Source organism: Gymnoscopelus braueri (assembly GCF_963280865.1).
Source record: "Gymnoscopelus braueri genome assembly, chromosome: 10".
In the NCBI taxonomy this organism is placed as follows: Eukaryota; Metazoa; Chordata; class Actinopteri; order Myctophiformes; family Myctophidae; genus Gymnoscopelus; species Gymnoscopelus braueri.
In genome coordinates this window covers 1,076,633-1,104,090 of record NC_137611.1, presented here as the reverse complement: position 1 = coordinate 1,104,090, position 27,458 = coordinate 1,076,633, and the positions used below count along the sequence as shown (strand labels likewise).

At 42.6% G+C, this 27,458-nt stretch overlaps 1 protein-coding gene across 1 annotated transcript in view; it reads right to left on the bottom strand.

Moving 5' to 3' along the window:
- The window catches only part of LOC308092828 (uncharacterized protein), a gene marked incomplete at its 5' end in the record, with an annotated part of 52,453 nt that overhangs the window by 13,259 nt on the left and 11,736 nt on the right, over positions 1-27,458 (bottom strand). The window contains 10 exons of the mRNA XM_080438927.1: positions 188-311; positions 392-470; positions 601-729; positions 1,121-1,221; positions 3,614-3,667; positions 4,664-4,807; positions 6,592-6,682; positions 12,194-12,298; positions 16,195-16,315; positions 25,290-25,422. Coding sequence (XP_080295053.1) covers positions 188-311; positions 392-470; positions 601-729; positions 1,121-1,221; positions 3,614-3,667; positions 4,664-4,807; positions 6,592-6,682; positions 12,194-12,298; positions 16,195-16,315; positions 25,290-25,422 — 1,081 coding nt within the window. The remainder of the gene's footprint in view (positions 1-187; positions 312-391; positions 471-600; positions 730-1,120; positions 1,222-3,613; positions 3,668-4,663; positions 4,808-6,591; positions 6,683-12,193; positions 12,299-16,194; positions 16,316-25,289; positions 25,423-27,458) is intronic.

Sequence of the window (27,458 nt, the reverse complement as noted above, 5' to 3'; positions counted from 1 at the left end):
TTGCCAAGCTTAAATCTGCAATTTTTTTGCTAATGTTCCCTCAGAGTAGGGAGGCTAGGGTTGAAGTGGTTAATGTCAAAAATAACACAAAGATGTTGTGGCCCTCCTGTAGTAACTCTGAGGACCCCCTAGGGGTCCCGGACCCCCTGCTCAAGACCCCTGATACATGAGGTTCAGGGACACCCACCTGTGGCTGAAGGGTCCAGGGAGTTACTGTTCCTGTTGCTGTTCATTTCAGACACCGTCTCCTTCCTCTCCGGCCGTGGGATCTGACAGGACAACACCGACTCGTTCCTCTCCGGCCGTGGGATCTGAGAGGACAACGGTTCACCACAGATAAGAGATGTGGAAGAGCAGCTGGAGTATGAAATGCATTGTGGGTAATAATGACCTGTGTCTGCAGTCTCTCCACGGTCTCTCTGTGCTGCTTGTCTCTCTCTTCCAGCTCTTTCCTGTCCCTCTCCTCCTCTCTGTGGGGACAGGACAGACAGGAAGGAGGGGACATTATTAATAATAATAATAATATCATGGGTTAGTTGATATTTACCTTCTGGTATTATACAATGATAATCATAATAATATTATTAATAATATATTTACCTGCTCTGGTATTCTCTCACCAGTCTCTTGGCCTTGTTGTATTTGACCTCCAGACTCTCTGATTGGCTCTGAGCATCAGCCAATCGCTGGCTCACCACTCTACACAGGGTCTGAGCCTCCTGCCAGTACCTGATGGTGTGATGTCATCAATATTCACCTCATCAATATTCACCTCATCGATATTCACCTCATCGATATTCATCATCAATATTCACCTCATCAATATTCACTTCATCAATATTCACCTCATCACTATTCACCTCATCACTATTCATCATCAATATTGTTGACTGTTGAATGTTAAATGATAGTGAAAAGTGAATGTGCAATAACTGTACTCTGCACTTTCCTTGATACTGATATTCTTGCCCTGTGTTTATTGGTTGGTGTTTTTAGGTTGTTTTATCATGTTTTTATTCTTTTATTATAGTGGAGCTTCCGAGCGTAAGTTTTTCACATGTATGTACATAAACAGTGCATCTAAGTGACAATAAAGTGAATCTGAAAGTTAAAAACATACTTTTCTAATTTCTCTGCTTTCTCCTCTTCTTCCTCCACTCTCTGCTCCAGCTGAGCCTTCTGGGTCTGCCAAGATGTCTCCTTCTGCTCCCACACCTTCATCTGAAGAACAGGACACCATATAAGACTAAACACCTTCACCTGAAGAACAGGACACCATATTAGACTAAACACCTTCACCTGAAGAACAGGACACCATATTAGACTAAACACCTTGAAGAACAGGACACCATATTAGACTAAACACCTTCACCTGAAGAACAGGACACCATATTAGACTAAACACCTTCACCTGAAGAACAGGACACCATATTAGACTAAACACCTTGAAGAACAGGACACCCTATTAGACTAAACACCTTCACCTGAAGAACAGGACACCATATTAGACTAAACACCTTCACCTGAAGAACAGGACACCCTATTAGACTAAACACCTTGAAGAACAGGACACCATATTAGACTAAACACCTTGAAGAACAGGACACCATATTAGACTAAACACCCTCATCTGAAGAACAGGACACCATATTAGACTAAACATCTTGAAGAACAGGACACCATATTAGACTAAACACCTTCATCTGAAGAACAGGACACCATATTAGACTAAACACCTTCACCTGAAGAACAGGACACCATATTAGACTAAACACCTTCACCTGAAGAACAGGACACCATATTAGACTAAACACCTTGAAGAACAGGACACCATATTAGACTAAACACCTTGAAGAACAGGACACCATATTAGACTAAACACCTTGAAGAACAGGACACCATATTAGACGAAACACCTTGAAGAACAGGACACCATATTAGACTAAACACCTTGAAGAACAGGACACCATATTAGACTAAACACCTTGAAGAACAGGACACCATATTAGACTAAACACCTTCACCTGAAGAACAGGACACCATATTAGACTAAACACCTTCACCTGAAGAACAGGACACCATATTAGACTAAACACCTTCACCTGAAGAACAGGACACCATATTAGACTAAACACCTTCACCTGAAGAACAGGACACCATATTAGACTAAACACCTTGAAGAACAGGACACCATATTAGACTAAACACCTTCACCTGAAGAACAGGACACCATATTAGACTAAACACCTTGAAGAACAGGACACCATATTAGACTAAACACCTTCACCTGAAGAACAGGACACCATATTAGACTAAACACCTTGAAGAACAGGACACCATATTAGACTAAACACCTTCACCTGAAGAACAGGACACCATATTAGACTAAACACCTTCATCTGAAGAACAGGACACCATATTAGACTAAACACCTTCATCTGAAGAACAGGACACCATATTAGACTAAACACCTTCATCTGAAGAACAGGACACCATATTAGACTAAACACCTTGAAGAACAGGACACCATATTAGACTGAACACCTTCACCTGAAGAACGGGACACCATATTAGACTAAACACCTTCACCTGAAGAACAGGACACCATATTAGACTAAACACCTTCATCTGAAGAACAGGACACCATATTAGACTAAACACCTTCATCTGAAGAACAGGACACCATATTAGACTAAACACCTTCATCTGAAGAACAGGACACCATATTAGACTAAACACCTTGAAGAACAGGACACCATATTAGACTGAACACCTTCACCTGAAGAACGGGACACCATATTAGACTAAACACCTTGAAGAACAGGACACCATATTAGACTAAACACCTTGAAGAACAGGACACCATATTAGACTAAACACCTTGAAGAACAGGACACCATATTAGACTAAACACCTTGAAGAACAGGACACCATATTAGACTAAACACCTTGAAGAACAGGACACCATATTAGACTGTTCTCCATGCAGAGAGGGTATTAGGGTACAGACTGTTCTCCATACCGAGAGGGTATTAGGGTACAGACTGTTCTCCATACCGAGAGGGTATTAGGGTACAGACTGTTCTCAATACAGAGAGAATATAATGGTTCGGACTGTTCTCCATACAGAGAGAGGACATAGAGTATTAGGATACACTTTTATATATCGTTGTTGTCGTGCAGAAACCTCTAATCTCAAAGTTTCAAATGTGCATGTTTTTTTTGCGTAAATAAAAGCTCAACTTCATCATACAATGTGTATGAGTGTCACACAAAAGTAGTGAAAATGATCCGCGATCCGCGAGGCGTTGTGAGCTTGTAGAGCTGCTTTTTTCACTACTAAAAGGAACGGTTTTATACACACACACACACACATTTTTGCCAGACCCAAGGGGTCGGGCTACATGAGGCTTTGTATCTGTTTTCTCCATACATGGTATGTCACTTTGTCCCCCGGCCCCAGCCAAAAAAGTCTGTTCCCCTTTCGTCACGAACTATTCATGACATCATTATTATGTCACAAGTATGTAATTAAGTAAAGAATTCTGGGTCTGGCAGAACCAGGTCTCCTGGTCTTGTTTAACCACACATATATGGTGTCAACGTGACCTACCTTCTCCTCGGCATCAGAGAGTTGGGTTGTTCTATGATGTAACTTAGACTGCAGCTGAACAGAGAACCAGAACAGAACCAGAAGCAGTTAAATACTGAATCCACAGCAGCACTTAAAACCACTTAAAAACCACTTAAAAACCAGTTAAAAACCACTTAAAAAACCACTTAAAGTTGTACAATGCAGAATCACAAATCACGATTTTTAGCAACCTCTGCTGGTCACTACCGTCACTGCATACAATTTCCGTAGTCCTCGATTACCCAGAATTCCATTCGTTTTCACCGGAAGCCGGAAGCGTTTCAAAAAGCGATCTTTTAATTGTTTTATACTATCTACGGATCGTTTCTCTTAGCCAGTGGAGCATTAGTTACCATGAGCTGTGCTTTCTTTTTCTGTTCTTTTTCGATCTTCCAATCCTACATTCTCTTAAAATCAGCGTGAGGTTCCTTTTTGTTATTAGCGCGGTAGTTCCTGGCCAAACAGGAAACCGTTGCGGTAGTTCCTGGCCGACGTCATGACGTCGGCCAGGACGTCGGCCACGACGTCATGACGTTGGCCAGGAACGTCATTTTCCCGGGAAAGTCCCCCCCGTCCACGTTCAATAGAAAATATAAAAATAAAAGGCTTCCGGGGGTGAAATTCATGGAGTGGGTGTTGTGAAACCTTTGCCACTCACAAAAGATATACAATTTAACTTTAGTTTTGTTGAAAACGTTACCTAGTATGCCTTTAAAAAACACTCAAAACCACAGAGAGCCATTAAGGTGTTTGATTAAAGGAAGAAACCAACAACTCATTCCATCAATTTTTGAGTTTTGAAAATTTAAGAGCTTTAAATAGCAAAGATAATTTGTAAAAAAAAAAAAAAAAAAAGGAAATAAACAACATTGGTCTTATGGTGGCGTCACAGAGAAAATATCTACAAGCTGTAGGTCAGCTGTATAATGATTATATACATATACATATATATATATATATATATACATATATATATATATACATATATATATATATATATATATATATATATAATGAACAGGATGCTACCTGCTGGTATTTGAGGCGGAGCTGGTCGCTGTCTAGACCAATCAGAACAGACATGACATCACACCGCTCTTCATCCTGATCCAAGGAGCTCCGCCTCCCCTCCGTACCGTCATCTTCCTCACCTCTGTCTTCTACCTCCTCTCTCTGACACACACACACACACACAGAGTCACACACACACACACACACACACACACAGTCACACACACACACACAGTGTCACACTCACACACACACACACACACACACAGTGTCACACTCACACAGTCACACACACACACACACACACACACACAGTCACACACACAGTCTCACACACACACACACACACACACACACACACACACACAGTCACACACACAGTCACACACACACACACACATTAACAATAACTAATTAAAAAGTCAAATGAAACATGAAAAAATGGAATAAAAAGATACTGTTAACACATTCCATGCCAGTGTTTAATCTCATAATGTACTCACCAGTGCCAGCGTTTTATTGTTATTTTTTTTGTTTTTTTCACGTCGCCACAGACCTCGTTAAATTCCTTAAGATGGAGCTTTAAACTGTTTGTAAACACAGAGGCGCTCCGTCTGAGTCGACCAATGAAATCCCATCCGCCATCTTGTAGTTACAACGGTTTATGTTAAACAGCGATCAGCGACGAGAAAATGGCGATTTGGTGTCAGCTTTAGAATGGAAGCGGATGGGATCGGAAAAACCGGATCCCGGATAATTCCGTTTCCGGTGGTGCTACAATGAAATGTGTCGTATCGAACGAGGCCTACAATGCAATGTGAACCTGTGAGTGAAAAAAAAAAAAAAAGACCAGTTCGCGTAGATATACGCGACTGGCACTCAATGTGTTGAATAAAAATTCTATGTAAAATCATCTCCGTATTAGTTTTTCCATCGTCATATCTGACGTCTGTCCTGCATTCTTTCATCGTTCTCATGTTTTTTATAATATATAATAATATAATATTTTATAATAATAATCGAAATCTACAAAGTAACTTGTAACTAAAGTTTTCAAATAATTGTAGAGTAAAAGTAAAATATTTGCCTCTGAGATATAGTGGAGTTATAGAAGTAGAAGTAAAAGTATTAGAAATTGGAAATACTCGAGAGTCAAGTGCAAATACCTCAAAATTGTACTTAAAGTTGTACAATGCAGAATCACAAATAACGATTTTTAGCAACCTCTGCTGGTCACTACCATCACTGCATACAATTTCCCTAGTCCTCGATTACCCAGAATTCCATTCGTTTTCACCGGAAGCCGGAAGCGTTTCAAAAAGCGATCTTTTAATTGTTTTATACTATCTACGGATCGTTTCTCTTAGCCAGTGGAGCATTAGTTACCATGAGCTGTGCTTTCTTTTTCTGTTCTTTTTCGATCTTCCAATCCTACATTATCTTAAAATCAGCGTGAGGTTCCTTTTTGTTAATAGCGCGGTATTTCCTGGCCAAACAGGAAACCGTTGCGGTAGTTCCTGAGGACGTCGGCCACGACGTCATGACGTTGGCCAGGAACGTCATTTTCCCGGGAAAGTCCCCCCCGTACACGTTCAATAGAAAATATATAAATAAAAGGCTTCCGGGGGTGAAATTCACGGAGTGGGTGTTGTGAAACTTTTGCCACTCGCAAAAGATATACAATTTAACTTTAGTTTTGTTGAAAACGTTACCTAGTATTACTTTAAGTACAGTTCTTGAGTACATGTACTTAAAGACGTATGCCAAAATCCATTTGAAAAAAATTCTTTTCACTGTTCTCAGGTCAAATATTGATATGCGATTAAAATGCAATTAATTGCGATTAATTAATTACAAAGCCTCTAATTAATTAGATTAATTTTTTTAATCGAGTCCCAGCCCTAATAAAAACTAAAAAGGAAACCAAACCTTCATATGAAACGAACCTCTGCGATTGGTCTGTCGGCTTCCAGGCTCTCATTGATCAGCCTCGCCACCTCGCTCTCCACCCCCTGCTTCTCTCGACCAATCAGAAAGCTGCCGCAGAAGAGAAAAGGGCATCATTACACCGGACAGTTACCCAGAATGCATTGCACAGTGAGTGGAGCACTAACTAAAGGAGAGCTAGTTAAGGTTCAGGTGATCAACCTATCCCATCCACCACCTGATTGACCAGTCCAATGCCACGCCCATCCACCACCTGATTGACCAGTCCAATGCCACGCCCATCCACCACCTGATTGACCAGTCCAATGCCACGCCCATCCTATCCACCACCTGATTGACCAGTCCAATGCCACGCCCATCTACCACCTGATTGACCAGTCCAATGCCACACCCATCCCATCCACCACCTGATTGGCCAGTCCAATGCCACGCCCATCCACCACCTGATTGACCAGTCCAATGCCACGCCCATCCCGATTGTCGGGATTTATCATTCTATGGTGACTTTGACTTGAGCGTACGGCCAGCTCAGATCTCACGTCTGGTCTGAGGACGGTAGCCTGTTTATAAAGGCGTACATCGACCTATTTTATTTCCATTTGACAATGACAAGCAATTAAAATCAAGCAATGGAAACAATCTAACGTAGCCTATTTGCAATGTTACAAGTTAGATGCTTAAACATTCACCCATTTAAACAAGTGCTTTAACAGTCATTCACATAAGATTGCAGATCTGGCTCAGACCTAGGCTAGGAATACGAGAGCTCATGCGAGAGCACTTACGGGTGTCGGGACTGGCGGCGCCGCTGAATCTTTTCATGGACAGTGAGGTCTCCAAACGTATATACAGTAGCTACTTCCTCTGGAGTTATGTACAACCTGGGTTAAGTTAACGTATATACAGTAGCTACTTCCTCTGGAGTTATGTGCAACCTGGGTTAAGTTAACGTATATACAGTAGCTACTTCCTCTGGAGTTATGTACAACCTGGGTTAAGTTAACGTATATACAGTAGTTACTTCCTCTGGAGTTATGTACAACCTGGGTTAAGTTAACGTATATACAGTAGCTACTTCCTCTGGAGTTATGTACAACCTGGGTTAAGTTAACGTATATACAGTAGCTACTTCCTCTGGAGTTATGTACAACCTGGGTTAAGTTAACGTATATACAGTAGCTACTTCCTCTGGAGTTATGTACAACCTGGGTTAAGTTAACGTATATACAGTAGTTACTTCCTCTGGAGTTATGTACAACCTGGGTTAAGTTAACGTATATACAGTAGCTACTTCCTCTGGAGTTATGTACAACCTGGGTTAAGTTAACGTATATACAGTAGCTACTTCCTCTGGAGTTATGTACAACCTGGGTTAAGTTAACGTATATACAGTAGCTACTTCCTCTGGAGTTAAGTGCAACCTGGGTTAAGTTAACGTATATACAGTAGCTACTTCCTCTGGAGTTATGTGCAACCTGGGTTAAGTTAACGTATATACAGTAGCTACTTCCTCTGGAGTTATGTGCAACCTGGGTTAAGTTAACGTATATACAGTAGCTACTTCCTCTGGAGTTATGTACAACCTGGGTTAAGTTAACGTATATACAGTAGCTACTTCCTCTGGAGTTATGTACAACCTGGGTTAAGTTAACGTATATACAGTAGCTACGTCCTCTGGAGTTATGTACAATCTGGGTTAAGTTAACGTATATACAGTAGCTACTTCCTCTGGAGTTATGTACAACCTGGGTTAAGTTAATGTATATACAGTAGCTACTTCCTCTGGAGTTATGTACAACCTGGGTTAAGTTAACGTATATACAGTAGCTACTTCCTCTGGAGTTATGTACAACCTGGGTTAAGTTAACGTATATACAGTAGCTACGTCCTCTGGAGTTATGTACAATCTGGGTTAAGTTAACGTATATACAGTAGCTACTTCCTCTGGAGTTATGTACAATCTGGGTTAAGTTAACGTATATACAGTAGCTACTTCCTCTGGAGTTATGTACAACCTGGGTTAAGTTAACGTATATACAGTAGCTACTTCCTCTGGAGTTATGTGCCACCTGGGTTAATAGAAACCCCATGCTCCAAACCTTTGCCCAGTGCAGGTAATCTTCACGTTGTGGATTTATTTGGAACACCAGGATATCAGAGATATAACCATCCAGCCTGATTATCAGACTTAAGCTGTGTGGAGCTTCAGTCTGACATTAGCTTCAGTGTAGGCAATTACAAGGGATAGGGGATTAGAATTTCCCTAAACCAATTAGAATTGGTTTAGAATTTCCCTAAACCAATCACAGGGGATCCCCACCCGCGACTCTCATTGGACGGTACGTTTTGTACCGCATAAATCCTATAGGTTCACATTTACTACACCAGACCAAGAGAGGCGGTTCACTCAGAGAGTGGGCGGGGTCTATGGTCTGGAACCAGGCCACATCCAGCACACACCACTCTTCATCCATTACATTAATGGATGTTTATGCATTGATTCATCAAATCACTCCATAAACATTCAGAGGATGAGATAGCCTGCCAGGCTAACTCTCATTAAACCTGTGACTCACAGGGAATACATGACTACATGCTTTATTTAGTGTGACTCCAACATTCCCTGTGCACGTCGGTAATGGGTTAAATTAATATACAAACGTATTGATTGGTGTGATTCATGTAGGGCTACCGTTACAGAATACATGTAATGGTAATAATCCCACTGGCAAAGACTGATGTTTCCAGAGCGTGCCAAAATGCACACACATTGTGTGAGGCTTGAACAAAAGTAGTTTGGGTTTTATAAAAATATACTTTTCTCTGCTTTCTGTTGCTTTTATGTGAAAACAAGCCACATTCAACTGGCCTCAACAATGGAACAGATTATCACAGCGAGACCCCCCTACGTCTTTTAAAGGGATACTAGGTAACTTTGCAGATCTGTTTGTGTACACACACACACACACACACACACACACACACACACACACACACACACACACACACACACACACACACACACACACACACACACACACACACACACACACACAAGTGATCGCTGTCTTTGATGCATTCATGGATTAGAGAGAGCACTAACGAGTTTGACACTTTTATGGCCCTATCAATCAACTCCGAGCACAAACCCTTTGAAGATCAAAGGGATCAATTAAGAGCTCCGGCCGAGCCCCCCCCCTCTCCCCCCACAGACTGTTCAGTCCCTGCAAGGGATGAATGTCAATATATATCTACACGGTCACGACTTTTTACTGTTCTGACCCCACAGTGGAATGAACTCCCACTGATGTCAGGACAGCAGAGACACTGATGTCAGGACAGCAGAGACACTGATGTCAGGACAGCAGAGTCACTGATGTCAGGACAGCAGAGACACTGATGTCAGGACAGCAGAGACACTGATGTCAGGACAGCAGAGACACTGATGTCAGGACAGCAGAGTCACTGATGTCAGGACAGCAGAGTCACTGATGTCAGGACAGCAGAGTCACTGATGTCAGGAAAGCAGAGACACTGATGTCAGGACAGCAGAGACACTGATGTCAGGACAGCAGAGACACTGATGTCAGGACAGCAGAGACACTGATGTCAGGACAGCAGAGTCACTGATGTCAGGACAGCAGAGTCACTGATGTCAGGACAGCAGAGTCACTGATGTCAGGACAGCAGAGTCACTGATGTCAGGACAGCAGAGTCACTGATGTCAGGACAGCAGAGACACTGATGTCAGGACAGCAGAGACACTGATGTCAGGACAGCAGAGACACTGATGTCAGGACAGCAGAGTCACTGATGTCAGGACAGCAGAGACACTGATGTCAGGACAGCAGAGACACTGATGTCAGGACAGCAGAGACACTGATGTCAGGACAGCAGAGACACTGATGTCAGGACAGCAGAGACACTGATGTCAGGACAGCAGAGTCACTGATGTCAGGACAGCAGAGTCACTGATGTCAGGAAAGCAGAGTCACTGATGTCAGGACAGCAGAGACACTGATGTCAGGACAGCAGAGACACTGATGTCAGGACAGCAGAGTCACTGATGTCAGGACAGCAGAGTCACTGATGTCAGGACAGCAGAGTCACTGATGTCAGGACAGCAGAGACACTGATGTCAGGACAGCAGAGACACTGATGTCAGGACAGCAGAGACACTGATGTCAGGACAGCAGAGACACTGATGTCAGGACAGCAGAGACACTGATGTCAGGACAGCAGAGTCACTGATGTCAGGACAGCAGAGTCACTGATGTCAGGACAGCAGAGTCACTGATGTCAGACAGCAGAGTCACTGATGTCAGGACAGCAGAGACACTGATGTCAGGACAGCAGAGACACTGATGTCAGGACAGCAGAGACACTGATGTCAGGACAGCAGAGTCACTGCCCATCTTTCACCGCAGGCTGAAAACCCACCTCTTCAGGAAACACTACCCTTCCTCTCTGCCTGGCCTACTTGTTAACTAGTTGTACTTTATTGTTATATTGTTTTATTGGATCTTGTTTACTCGATACTTATTTGTTTTAGCTCATGCTCATTTGATTTTGCTATTTTTTCTCATCTGTTTAAGAAAGTAGGTAGCTGATATATTGCACTTTTACCTTAGCGCTAGGTATACTCTTGGTTGCTTGTTTTTGCAGAGAATGCACTTCAGGTAGTAGTTTCGTTCCCTACCTATGTTGAATGCACTTATTGTAAGTCGCTTTGGATAAAAGCGTCTGCTAAATGACTGTAATGTAATGTAATGTAATGTAATGTAATATAAACACTGGAACAAAACCAAAATACAGCCAGAGGGATGCGTCTTTCTGCAGGAAAACACACCTGCATAATTATATAGTGGCTAATCTCTCAAGAACAGATTCTGCTCTGCGTTTGAATCTGTCAGTAGCCGTGCTGACAACACGTGCGCATTGGTTTCAAGTGGGCGTGCCTTCAGATCAGGAAGCAGGCCGCGCTTTACCCAATCAAATGTAGTGGGCGGGATTCACGTGTCCGTCGATCCTTCCCCACTCGAAACAAACCGAAACTAATTTAACAATAGCGTCCACGGAGCAGACAAAACCACGGAAACATATTCACATTTTAACTTGCTCTTTCATCATAGAAACAAGTGGGCTTATAACCAAAACGATCCATGTTCTCTGGGAGAAGTGGTGTTAGTGTTCCGTGTAGAAATATTGTTAGTGGGAATGAAAACATAGTCGCACCAACCGGAAGTGAAAGGCTGAAGGCTGACCAAAACCCCGGTTTCCTTGCGCACGTGTGCTACGTCAACTCCCTCCCAGAGCCAACTGAGATAGTCAAAAACAGCAGAGGGCGCTGTTTTTCTTTTTCATTTGGCGATGGGTTCCCAGATTGTATAGTGGCTGATAGCTGGAAAAAAAGCTAAATAAATATATATATATATATATTTTTTTTTTATTTAGGCTCAAAGTTACCTAGTATCCCTTTAAAGCGATCGGCAGGTGGATCGTTGTGAAGAATAATATTCTATGATTTTTCAAAGGTCAGTGAAAACACCCATGTTTAAACCCTGGCAGTGAATGAGTTAATTTGTTGACCTCTGACCTCACCTGACCAGCCCTGAGGTGTTCTTCAGCACCGTGGCTGCAAACAGTTGAGACACGCCCACCAGACTGACCCCGTCCACCTCCACGATCTGGTCATTCACCCTGATCCTACACACAACACACACACACACACACACACACACACACACACACACACACGCACACACGCACCATTGAACACCATTTTCAACCTTAAAGGGATATTTCACTTTCAAAACGTTTTTGGGTAATTGTATCTTCTACTCAGGCTTGTGTGAGCCCCTCCCCAAATTTTTTTTTTAAATAAATGAAAAAAGTTATTGAAAAAACACGTATTAGAAGGACAATATCAGTCACCAGAACCAAGGACGGTGTTTTTGATGATTCTAACATGGTTAAAATGGAGTTTGAAGTTACAATGGGTTTGTATAGGAAGGGGGCGTGTCTGATAAAATTAATATCAAATATCTAAATACTGAATCAAGCAACTCATTGAGTGCCAGAATTGCCAGAATTATTTCAGAATGATGTTGTCCCAGTGCCAGAGTTTTTTGCCAAGTAAAAAAAAAGTGCTTAGCAAGCGAGATACAGCCTTTTTCAGTTCTAAGTTAAACAATGAGTGGATGGAGCTGCAAATCTTCAGATGATGATATCTTGGGTTCTGAGCATGTTTAAAAAACACTTTTCAAAAACACGTCAAACACGTCGTTGGCACGTTGCGCCATAGCGGTAAAAACACGTGAAACACGTTAATGGCACTCAATGAGTTAATGAGGTCCAACATGTTCTATGCACAGCAGCCATATTGGACATAGATCGGTCCTCTTCCTTACTTCCTTCACAGGTTGTTACAATGACACTAATGAAGGCTCTGTTCCATTCTGGTTGTTACAATGACACTAATGAAGGCTCTGTTCCATTCTGGTTGTTACAATGATACTAATGAAGGCTCTGTTCCATTCTGGTTGTTACAATGATACTAATGAAGGCTCTGTTCCATTCTGGTTGTTACAATGATACTAATGAAGGCTCTGTTCCATTCTGGTTGTTACAATGACACTAATGAAGGCTCTGTTCCATTCTGGTTGTTACAATGATACTAATGAAGGCTCTGTTCCATTCTGGTTGTTACAATGACACTAATGAAGGCTCTGTTCCATTCTGGTTGTTACAATGACACTAATGAAGGCTCTGTTCCATTCTGGTTGTTACAATGATACTAATGAAGGCTCTGTTCCATTCTGGTTGTTACAATGATACTAATGAAGGCTCCGTTCCATTCTGGTTGTTACAATGATACTAATGAAGGCTCCGTTCCATTCTGGTTGTTACAATGATACTAATGAAGGCTCCGTTCCATTCTGGTTGTTACAATGATACTAATGAAGGCTCTGTTCCATTCTGGTTGTTACAATGACACTAATGAAGGCTCTGTTCCATTCTGGTTGTTACAATGATACTAATGAAGGCTCTGTTCCATTCTGGTTGTTACAATGATACTAATGAAGGCTCTGTTCCATTCTGGTTGTTACAATGATACTAATGAAGGCTCTGTTACAATGACACTAATGAAGGCTCTGTTCCATTCTGGTTGTTACCAATGATACTAATGAAGGCTCTGTTCCATTCTGGTTGTTACCAATGATACTAATGAAGGCTCTGTTCCATTCTGGTTGTTACCAATGATACTAATGAAGGCTCTGTTCCATTCTGGTTGTTACCAATGATACTAATGAAGGCTCTGTTCCATTCTGGTTGTTACAATGATACTAATGAAGGCTCTGTTCCATTCTGGTTGTTACAATGATACTAATGAAGGCTCTGTTCCATTCTGGTTGTTACCAATGATACTAATGAAGGCTCTGTTCCATTCTGGTTGTTACAATGATACTAATGAAGGCTCTGTTCCATTCTGGTTGTTACAATGATACTAATGAAGGCTCTGTTCCATTCTGGTTGTTACCAATGATACTAATGAAGGCTCTGTTCCATTCTGGTTGTTACCAATGATACTAATGAAGGCTCTGTTCCATTCTGGTTGTTACAATGACACTAATGAAGGCTCTGTTCCATTCTGGTTGTTACAATGATACTAATGAAGGCTCTGTTCCATTCCAGTTGTTACCAATGATACTAATGAAGGCTCTGTTCCATTCTGGTTGTTACAATGATACTAATGAAGGCTCTGTTCCATTCCAGTTGTTACCAATGATACTAATGAAGGCTCTGTTCCATTCTGGTTGTTACAATGATACTAATGAAGGCTCTGTTCCATTCTGGTTGTTACAATGATACTAATGAAGGCTCTGTTCCATTCTGGTTGTTACAATGATACTAATGAAGGCTCTGTTCCATTCTGGTTGTTACAATGATACTAATGAAGGCTCTGTTCCATTCTGGTTGTTACAATGATACTAATGAAGGCTCTGTTCCATTCTGGTTGTTACAATGATACTAATGAAGGCTCTGTTCCATTCTGGTTGTTACAATGATACTAATGAAGGCTCTGTTCCATTCTGGTTGTTACAATGACACTAATGAAGGCTCTGTTCCATTCTGGTTGTTACAATGATACTAATGAAGGCTCTGTTACAATGACACTAATGAAGGCTCTGTTCCATTCTGGTTGTTACCAATGATACTAATGAAGGCTCTGTTCCATTCTGGTTGTTACCAATGATACTAATGAAGGCTCTGTTCCATTCTGGTTGTTACCAATGATACTAATGAAGGCTCTGTTCCATTCTGGTTGTTACCAATGATACTAATGAAGGCTCTGTTCCATTCTGGTTGTTACAATGATACTAATGAAGGCTCTGTTCCATTCTGGTTGTTACAATGATACTAATGAAGGCTCTGTTCCATTCTGGTTGTTACCAATGATACTAATGAAGGCTCTGTTCCATTCTGGTTGTTACAATGATACTAATGAAGGCTCTGTTCCATTCTGGTTGTTACAATGATACTAATGAAGGCTCTGTTCCATTCTGGTTGTTACCAATGATACTAATGAAGGCTCTGTTCCATTCTGGTTGTTACCAATGATACTAATGAAGGCTCTGTTCCATTCTGGTTGTTACAATGACACTAATGAAGGCTCTGTTCCATTCTGGTTGTTACAATGATACTAATGAAGGCTCTGTTCCATTCCAGTTGTTACCAATGATACTAATGAAGGCTCTGTTCCATTCTGGTTGTTACAATGATACTAATGAAGGCTCTGTTCCATTCCAGTTGTTACCAATGATACTAATGAAGGCTCTGTTCCATTCTGGTTGTTACAATGATACTAATGAAGGCTCTGTTCCATTCTGGTTGTTACAATGATACTAATGAAGGCTCTGTTCCATTCTGGTTGTTACAATGATACTAATGAAGGCTCTGTTCCATTCTGGTTGTTACAATGATACTAATGAAGGCTCTGTTCCATTCTGGTTGTTACAATGATACTAATGAAGGCTCTGTTCCATTCTGGTTGTTACAATGATACTAATGAAGGCTCTGTTCCATTCTGGTTGTTACAATGATACTAATGAAGGCTCTGTTCCATTCTGGTTGTTACAATGACACTAATGAAGGCTCTGTTCCATTCTGGTTGTTACAATGATACTAATGAAGGCTCTGTTCCATTCTGGTCAAACAGAGTCAGGGTGTTGACTCACTGGAAACACTCTGCTACACCAGAGGGTCTCAAAGTATGGTCCAGGGACCCTCATGGTTCCTTGAGGGGGTTCCACATGGACTCTTACGGGTGTGTAACTCTGTGAGTGTACACATGGTTCCATTGTTATGGCGGTCCTTGAAATTAGGTTTTAGAACCACTGTGCTACACTAAATGGAACAGAGCCTTCATCAGTATCATTGGTAACACCTGTGAAGGAAGTAAGGAAGAGGCCCACTTTCTTTCCACCATGGCTGCTGCTGTGCATAGAGCCTATATGAAAATGGGTGAAGTGCTCCTTTTTAACCATGGTTACCGGGTTAACTAGCGGCGTGCCAGAAACCATAGCCGTCACGTGACTCACCGTCCGTCTCTCTGCGTGGCCCCGCCCTCTGTGACGGTCTTCACGAAGATGCCCAGCTTCTCCAGACCCTGGTCAGCCCCCACGCCCATCCCTATGATGCTGATACCTAGACCCTCCCCTCCTGTAGGGGGAGACAGAGAGTTAACACCCCCATCCCTATGATGCTGATCCCTAGACCCTCCCCTCCTGTAGGGGGAGACAGAGAGTTAACACCCCCATCCCTATGATGCTGATACCTAGACCCTCCCCTCCTGTAGGGGGAGACAGAGAGTTAACACCCCCATCCCTATGATGCTGATCCCTAGACCCTCCCCTCCTGTAGGGGGAGACAGAGAGTTAACACCCCCATCCCTATGATGCTGATACCTAGACCCTCCCCTCCTGTAGGGGGAGACAGAGAGTTAACACCCCCATCCCTATGATGCTGATACCTAGACCCTCCCCTCCTGTAGGACAAACAAGTGAAATCGAAAGTGATTACACAAATAAATTCACATCGGGACACTATTTAGAAAACAAGACCAGGAAACCTGGTTCTGCCAGACCCAAAATGAAGTCCTAGTATGTAACACACCTACAAACCACTTTATAACTGAAGTTCATGATGTCATGAATAGTTCGTGACGAAAGGGGACGTCACAAACTTTTTTTGGCTGGGGCCGGAGGACAAATGGCCCATGCCCATGTATGGACGAAACAGGTACAAAGCCTCATGGTACAAAGCCTCCATACAACATGCACTACGTCACGGCTAAGCCGGACTTCACATGACGTGTCAGCCTGTGTATACCCATGTATGGACGAAAGGGGGACAGACATTTTTGGCTGGGGCCGGAGGACAAATGACCCCTGCCCATGTATGGACGAAACAGATACAAAGCCTCATGTAAGCCCGACCCCTTGGGTCTGGCAATTATTGGATCAAATCGGCAACCCACCCGAACACTTTGTTTTAACAAACAAAACCAACAAATATCACTTACACTAGCTTTAAACCTACACATATCACTTACACTAGCTTTAAACCTACAAATATCACTTACACTAGCTTTAAACGGAATGAGAATGTGTGAATGCACGCACACACCCCTAACGTTCCATTCCCATACATGCTGTGACATATATTAAATAACGCAGTGCACAAACTAAACTAAACTAAACTCCTAGAGGAGTCAGGACTGCGACAAAGACGTCTGCTCTGTCCTCATTTCTCACATGATCTACTGACCCACTTCTATGACACCCAGAGGAGACACACACACACACACACACACAGAGAGACAGACAGAGTGAGAGACAGAGACACAGACAGACAGACAGAGTGAGAGACAGAGACACAGACAGACAGACAGACAGACACAGTGCTATGAGCTTGTAGTAGATATTGTATTGAGAGCTTGTATGCTTTTTGAAAATTCGTGAAAATGTGTGCAAATCTTTGAATGTATATAATTTCTCAATAACTCAAATCTTTGCTTCTGGGGGATTCTACTACAATTTTGGGAATAATTAATGTCTTCTAAATACTAACAGCTTATTTAAAAAAAAAACTTATGTTGCTTTATATATCAGTGGTTCTGAAACGTACTGATGTCAAGGACCCCCAAAATGTATTCAGAATATGTTGTTCCAGGGACCCGGGACCCATATAAACACACATATAAAGAGACACCAACGCTTCTCTATCTCCAAAGAACATATAAAGAGACACCAACCCTTCTCTATCTCCACAGAACACATAAAGAGACACCAACCCTTCTCTATCTCCACAGAACACAAAGAGACACCAACCCTTCTCTATCTCCACAGAACACATAAAGAGACACCAACCCTTCTCTATCTCCACAGAACACATAAAGAGACACCAACCCTTCTCTATGTCCACAGAACATATAAAGAGACACCAACCCTTCTCTATCTCCACAGAACACATAAAGAGACACCAACCCTTCTCTATCTCCACAGAACACAAAGAGACACCAACCCTTCTCTATCTCCACAGAACACATAAAGAGACACCAACCCTTCTCTATCTCCACAGAACATATAAAGAGACACCAACCCTTCTCTATGTCCACAGAACATATAAAGAGACACCAACCCTTCTCTATCTCCACAGAACATATAAAGAGACACCAACCCTTCTCTATCTCCACAGAACACATAAAGAGACACCAACCCTTCTCTATCTCCACAGAACACAAAGAGACACCAACCCTTCTCTATCTCCACAGAACACATAAAGAGACACCAACCCTTCTCTATCTCCACAGAACATATAAAGAGACACCAACCCTTCTCTATGTCCACAGAACATATAAAGAGACACCAACCCTTCTCTATCTCCACAGAACATATAAAGAGACACCAACCCTTCTCTATCTCCACAGAACACATAAAGAGACACCAACCCTTCTCTATCTCCACAGAACACAAAGAGACACCAACCCTTCTCTATCTCCACAGAACACATAAAGAGACACCAACCCTTCTCTATCTCCACAGAACACATAAAGAGACACCAACCCTTCTCTATCTCCACAGAACACATATAAAGAGACACCAACCCTTCTCTATGTCCACAGAACACATAAAGAGACACCAACCCTTCTCTATGTCCACAGAACACATAAAGAGACACCAACCCTTCTCTATCTCCACAGAACACATAAAGAGACACCAACCCTTCTCTATGTCCACAGAACACATAAAGAGACACCAACCCTTCTCTATGTCCACAGAACACATAAAGAGACACCAACCCTTCTCTATGTCCACAGAACACACATAAAGAGACACCAACCCTTCTCTATCTCCACAGAACACATAAAGAGACACCAACCCTTCTCTATCTCCACAGAACACATAAAGAGACACCAACCCTTCTCTATGTCCACAGAACACATAAAGAGACACCAACCCTTCTCTATGTCCACAGAACACATAAAGAGACACCAACCCTTCTCTATGTCCACAGAACACATAAAGAGACACCAACCCTTCTCTATCTCCACAGAACACATAAAGAGACACCAACCCTTCTCTATGTCCACAGAACACATAAAGAGACACCAACCCTTCTCTATGTCCACAGAACACATAAAGAGACACCAACCCTTCTCTATGTCCACAGAACACACATAAAGAGACACCAACCCTTCTCCATCTCCACAGAACATATAAAGAGACACCAACCCTTCTCTATCTCCACAGAACATATAAAGAGACACCAACCCTTCTCTATGTCCACAGAACACATAAAGAGACACCAACCCTTCTCTATCTCCACAGAACATATAAAGAGACACCAACCCTTCTCTATCTCCACAGAACATATAAAGAGACACCAACCCTTCTCTATGTCCACAGAACACATAAAGAGACACCAACCCTTCTCTATCTCCACAGAACACATAAAGAGACACCAACCCTTCTCTATGTCCACAGAACACATAAAGAGACACCAACCCTTCTCTATGTCCACAGAACACATAAAGAGACACCAACCCTTCTCTATGTCCACAGAACACACATAAAGAGACACCAACCCTTCTCTATCTCCACAGAACACATAAAGAGACACCAACCCTTCTCTATCTCCACAGAACACATAAAGAGACACCAACCCTTCTCTATGTCCACAGAACACATAAAGAGACACCAACCCTTCTCTATGTCCACAGAACACATAAAGAGACACCAACCCTTCTCTATGTCCACAGAACACATAAAGAGACACCAACCCTTCTCTATGTCCACAGAACACATATAGAGACACCAACCCTTCTCTATGTCCACAGAACACACATAAAGAGACACCAACCCTTCTCTATCTCCACAGAACATATAAAGAGACACCAACCCTTCTCTATCTCCACAGAACATATAAAGAGACACCAACCCTTCTCTATGTCCACAGAACACATAAAGAGACACCAACCCTTCTCTATCTCCACAGAACATATAAAGAGACACCAACCCTTCTCTATCTCCACAGAACATATAAAGAGACACCAACCCTTCTCTATCTCCACAGAACACATAAAGAGACACCAACCCTTCTCTATCTCCACAGAACATATAAAGAGACACCAACCCTTCTCTATCTCCACAGAACACATAAAGAGACACCAACCCTTCTCTATCTCCACAGAACATATAAAGAGACACCAACCCTTCTCTATCTCCACAGAACACATAAAGAGACACCAACCCTTCTCTATGTCCACAGAACACATAAAGAGACACCAACCCTTCTCTATGTCCACAGAACACACATAAAGAGACACCAACCCTTCTCTATCTCCACAGAACATATAAAGAGACACCAACCCTTCTCTATCTCCACAGAACATATAAAGAGACACCAACCCTTCTCCATCTCCACAGAACACATAAAGAGACACCAACCCTTCTCTATGTCCACAGAACACATAAAGAGACACCAACCCTTCTCTATGTCCACAGAACACATAAAGAGACACCAACCCTTCTCTATGTCCACAGAACACACATAAAGAGACACCAACCCTTCTCTATCTCCACAGAACACATAAAGAGACACCAACCCTTCTCTATCTCCACAGAACACATAAAGAGACACCAACCCTTCTCTATGTCCACAGAACACATAAAGAGACACCAACCCTTCTCTATGTCCACAGAACACATAAAGAGACACCAACCCTTCTCTATGTCCACAGAACACATAAAGAGACACCAACCCTTCTCTATGTCCACAGAACACACATAAAGAGACACCAACCCTTCTCTATCTCCACAGAACATATAAAGAGACACCAACCCTTCTCTATGTCCACAGAACATATAAAGAGACACCAACCCTTCTCTATGTCCACAGAACACATATAAAGAGACACCAACCCTTCTCTATCTCCACAGAACATATAAAGAGACACCAACCCTTCTCTATCTCCACAGAACATATAAAGAGACACCAACCCTTCTCTATGTCCACAGAACACATAAAGAGACACCAACCCTTCTCTATCTCCACAGAACATATAAAGAGACACCAACCCTTCTCTATCTCCACAGAACATATAAAGAGACACCAACCCTTCTCTATGTCCACAGAACACATAAAGAGACACCAACCCTTCTCTATCTCCACAGAACACATAAAGAGACACCAACCCTTCTCTATGTCCACAGAACACATAAAGAGACACCAACCCTTCTCTATGTCCACAGAACACATAAAGAGACACCAACCCTTCTCTATGTCCACAGAACACACATAAAGAGACACCAACCCTTCTCTATCTCCACAGAACACATAAAGAGACACCAACCCTTCTCTATCTCCACAGAACACATAAAGAGACACCAACCCTTCTCTATGTCCACAGAACACATAAAGAGACACCAACCCTTCTCTATGTCCACAGAACACATAAAGAGACACCAACCCTTCTCTATGTCCACAGAACACATATAGAGACACCAACCCTTCTCTATGTCCACAGAACACACATAAAGAGACACCAACCCTTCTCTATCTCCACAGAACATATAAAGAGACACCAACCCTTCTCTATCTCCACAGAACATATAAAGAGACACCAACCCTTCTCTATGTCCACAGAACACATAAAGAGACACCAACCCTTCTCTATCTCCACAGAACATATAAAGAGACACCAACCCTTCTCTATCTCCACAGAACATATAAAGAGACACCAACCCTTCTCTATCTCCACAGAACACATAAAGAGACACCAACCCTTCTCTATCTCCACAGAACATATAAAGAGACACCAACCCTTCTCTATCTCCACAGAACACATAAAGAGACACCAACCCTTCTCTATCTCCACAGAACATATAAAGAGACACCAACCCTTCTCTATCTCCACAGAACACATAAAGAGACACCAACCCTTCTCTATGTCCACAGAACACATAAAGAGACACCAACCCTTCTCTATGTCCACAGAACACACATAAAGAGACACCAACCCTTCTCTATCTCCACAGAACATATAAAGAGACACCAACCCTTCTCTATCTCCACAGAACATATAAAGAGACACCAACCCTTCTCTATCTCCACAGAACACATAAAGAGACACCAACCCTTCTCTATGTCCACAGAACACATAAAGAGACACCAACCCTTCTCTATGTCCACAGAACACATAAAGAGACACCAACCCTTCTCTATGTCCACAGAACACACATAAAGAGACACCAACCCTTCTCTATCTCCACAGAACACATAAAGAGACACCAACCCTTCTCTATCTCCACAGAACACATAAAGAGACACCAACCCTTCTCTATGTCCACAGAACACATAAAGAGACACCAACCCTTCTCTATGTCCACAGAACACATAAAGAGACACCAACCCTTCTCTATGTCCACAGAACACATAAAGAGACACCAACCCTTCTCTATGTCCACAGAACACACATAAAGAGACACCAACCCTTCTCTATCTCCACAGAACATATAAAGAGACACCAACCCTTCTCTATGTCCACAGAACATATAAAGAGACACCAACCCTTCTCTATGTCCACAGAACACATATAAAGAGACACCAACCCTTCTCTATCTCCACAGAACATATAAAGAGACACCAACCCTTCTCTATCTCCACAGAACATATAAAGAGACACCAACCCTTCTCTATGTCCACAGAACACATAAAGAGACACCAACCCTTCTCTATGTCCACAGAACACACATAAAGAGACACCAACCCTTCTCTATCTCCACAGAACATATAAAGAGACACCAACCCTTCTCTATGTCCACAGAACATATAAAGAGACACCAACCCTTCTCTATGTCCACAGAACACATATAAAGAGACACCAACCCTTCTCTATCTCCACAGAACATATAAAGAGACACCAACCCTTCTCTATCTCCACAGAACATATAAAGAGACACCAACCCTTCTCTATGTCCACAGAACACATAAAGAGACACCAACCCTTCTCTATGTCCACAGAACACACATAAAGAGACACCAACCCTTCTCTATCTCCACAGAACATATAAAGAGACACCAACCCTTCTCTATGTCCACAGAACATATAAAGAGACACCAACCCTTCTCTATGTCCACAGAACACATATAAAGAGACACCAACCCTTCTCTATCTCCACAGAACATATAAAGAGACACCAACCCTTCTCTATCTCCACAGAACATATAAAGAGACACCAACCCTTCTCTATGTCCACAGAACACATAAAGAGACACCAACCCTTCTCTATGTCCACAGAACACACATAAAGAGACACCAACCCTTCTCTATCTCCACAGAACATATAAAGAGACACCAACCCTTCTCTATGTCCACAGAACATATAAAGAGACACCAACCCTTCTCTATGTCCACAGAACACATATAAAGAGACACCAACCCTTCTCTATCTCCACAGAACATATAAAGAGACACCAACCCTTCTCTATCTCCACAGAACATATAAAGAGACACCAACCCTTCTCTATGTCCACAGAACATATAAAGAGACACCAACCCTTCTCTATGTCCACAGAACACATATAAAGAGACACCAACCCTTCTCTATCTCCACAGAACATATAAAGAGACACCAACCCTTCTCTATCTCCACAGAACATATAAAGAGACACCAACCCTTCTCTATGTCCACAGAACACATAAAGAGACACCAACCCTTCTCTATGTCCACAGAACACACATAAAGAGACACCAACCCTTCTCTATCTCCACAGAACATATAAAGAGACACCAACCCTTCTCTATGTCCACAGAACATATAAAGAGACACCAACCCTTCTCTATGTCCACAGAACACATATAAAGAGACACCAACCCTTCTCTATCTCCACAGAACATATAAAGAGACACCAACCCTTCTCTATCTCCACAGAACATATAAAGAGACACCAACCCTTCTCTATGTCCACAGAACACATAAAGAGACACCAACCCTTCTCTATGTCCACAGAACACACATAAAGAGACACCAACCCTTCTCTATCTCCACAGAACATATAAAGAGACACCAACCCTTCTCTATGTCCACAGAACATATAAAGAGACACCAACCCTTCTCTATGTCCACAGAACACATAAAGAGACACCAACCCTTCTCTATGTCCACAGAACACATAAAGAGACACCAACCCTTCTCTATGTCCACAGAACACATAAAGAGACACCAACCCTTCTCTATGTCCACAGAACACATAAAGAGACACCAACCCTTCTCTATCTCCACAGAACACATAAAGAGACACCAACCCTTCTCTATCTCCACAGAACACATAAAGAGACACCAACCCTTCTCTATGTCCACAGAACACACATAAAGAGACACCAACCCTTCTCTATCTCCACAGAACATATAAAGAGACACCAACCCTTCTCTATGTCCACAGAACATATAAAGAGACACCAACCCTTCTCTATGTCCACAGAACACATATAAAGAGACACCAACCCTTCTCTATCTCCACAGAACATATAAAGAGACACCAACCCTTCTCTATCTCCACAGAACATATAAAGAGACACCAACCCTTCTCTATGTCCACAGAACATATAAAGAGACACCAACCCTTCTCTATGTCCACAGAACACATAAAGAGACACCAACCCTTCTCTATCTCCACAGAACATATAAAGAGACACCAACCCTTCTCTATCTCCACAGAACATATAAAGAGACACCAACCCTTCTCTATGTCCACAGAACACATAAAGAGACACCAACCCTTCTCTATGTCCACAGAACACACATAAAGAGACACCAACCCTTCTCTATCTCCACAGAACATATAAAGAGACACCAACCCTTCTCTATGTCCACAGAACATATAAAGAGACACCAACCCTTCTCTATCTCCACAGAACATATAAAGAGACACCAACCCTTCTCTATGTCCACAGAACACATAAAGAGACACCAACCCTTCTCTATGTCCACAGAACACATAAAGAGACACCAACCCTTCTCTATGTCCACAGAACACATAAAGAGACACCAACCCTTCTCTATGTCCACAGAACACATAAAGAGACACCAACCCTTCTCTATCTCCACAGAACATATAAAGAGACACCAACCCTTCTCTATCTCCACAGAACACACGTCCATCTTGTCCACCCGCTTCTCCAGCTCGTACTCTGCTGACGCCGACACCGGATCGATGCCGGCGTTGGTCCTGTCGTACTCTGTGTTGGAATATGTGCAGAACACCTGACACACACACACACACACACACACACACACACACACACACACAGTGTAGAATCAGTCATTACGACACCATCAAGGATACATTATAGTCGACTAAATCAACTGTAGATTTAGTCGACTATAATCTTATGATATTTAGTAACTAGACTAAACAAAAATCAACTCTGGTTTCTTCTACATTGGGGGGGGGGGGGGGTACCAGATTGTAGGAGCTCCCTCTAGTGGTGTGGCTGTGGGTGTCACTCACTCTGGAGAAGTAGTTAGACTTAGGGTATTGAGGGCATTGTCCCTTTAACCAGACTAAACCCTGTCTTCTATCCTGAGTCATCCCAGACTAAACTTAACCCTGTCTTCTACCCTGAGTCATCCCAGACTAAACTTAACCCTGTCTTCTACCCGGAGTCATCCCAGACTAAACTTAACCCTGTCTTCTACCCTGAGTCATCCTAGACTAACCCCTTCTATCCTGAGTCATCCCAGACTAAACTTAACCCTGTCTTCTATCCTGAGTCATCCCAGACTAAACTTAACCCTGTCTTCTACCCGGAGTCATCCCAGACTAAACTTAACCCTGTCTTCTACCCTGAGTCATCCCAGACTAAACTTAACCCTGTCTTCTACCCTGAGTCATCCCAGACTAAACTTAACCCTGTCTTCTATCCTGAGTCATCCCAGACTAAACTTAACCCTGTCTTCTATCCTGAGTCATCCCAGACTAAACTTAACCCTGTCTTCTACCCTGAGTCATCCCAGACTAAACTTAACCCTGTCTTCTATCCTGATTCATCCCAGACTAAACTTAACCCTGTCTTCTATCCTGAGTCATCCCAGACTAAACTTAACCCTGTCTTCTACCCTGATTCATCCCAGACTAAACTTAACCCTGTCTTCTACCCTGAGTCATCCCAGACTAAACTTAACCCTGTCTTCTACCCTGAGTCATCCCAGACTAACCCCGTCTATCCTGAGTCATCCCAGACTAAACTTAACCCTGTCTTCTATCCTGAGTCATCCCAGACTAAACTTAACCCTGTCTTCTATCCTGAGTCATCCCAGACTAAACCTAAAAGGGCAAGACCACTGTGTAGAGGTTTGGGTTGTGTAGTTACCTTGCCATGATGTAACTCCAAAGGTGGACAATAAATCTAAAATAATTGCTCCACTGACAGAAATTGATCATTCAAAATATGCTCCTCATTGACTTACATTGTACGGTAAAACAGATCTCAAAGTCACTCTTTTAGCATGTAAATGAACACAAACAAAGCGGATTCTGACAATATAGAGCATCACCAAACCCACTACTGTTTGTTTTTTTAACACATTGACTGCCATAGGGTTTTCTAGAAAAGGCTTCCCCACTGCCAGACATTTTGACCATTCTGACTCATCTTTGAGGACTCACAGAATATTTTGTGCTATGACTATGAACACAGGGAATATCTCAAAACAAAGCTTAAAATCTCTTCTTTCATCTGAAAAAAAAGTGAGTTGATAGCATGTTCCGTTTTTTAGCTAGAGGTAGTTGGCATTAGGTGGGTCATGGGACATTAGGTGGGTCATGGGGCATTAGGTGGGCATTAGGTGGGTCATGGGACATTAGGTGGGTCATGGGGCATTAGGTGGGCATTAGGTGGGTCATGGGACATTAGGTGGGTCATGGGGCATTAGGTGGGTCATGGGGCATTAGGTGGGTCACGGGGCATTAGGTGGGTCACGGGGCATTAGGTGGGTCATGGGGCATTAGGTGGGTCATGGGTCATGGGGCATTAGATGGGTCATGGGGCATTAGGTGGGTCATGGGGCATTAGGTGGGTCATGGGGCATTAGGTGGGTCACGGGGCATTAGGTGGGTCATGGGGCATTAGGTGGGTCATGGGGCATTAGGTGGGTCATGGGGCATTAGGTGGGTCCATTAGGTGGGTCATGGGGCATTAGGTGGGTCCATTAGGTGGGTCATGGGGCATTAGGTGGGTCATGGGGCATTAGGTGGGTCATGGGGCATTAGGTGGGTCATGGGGCATTAGGTGGGTCAT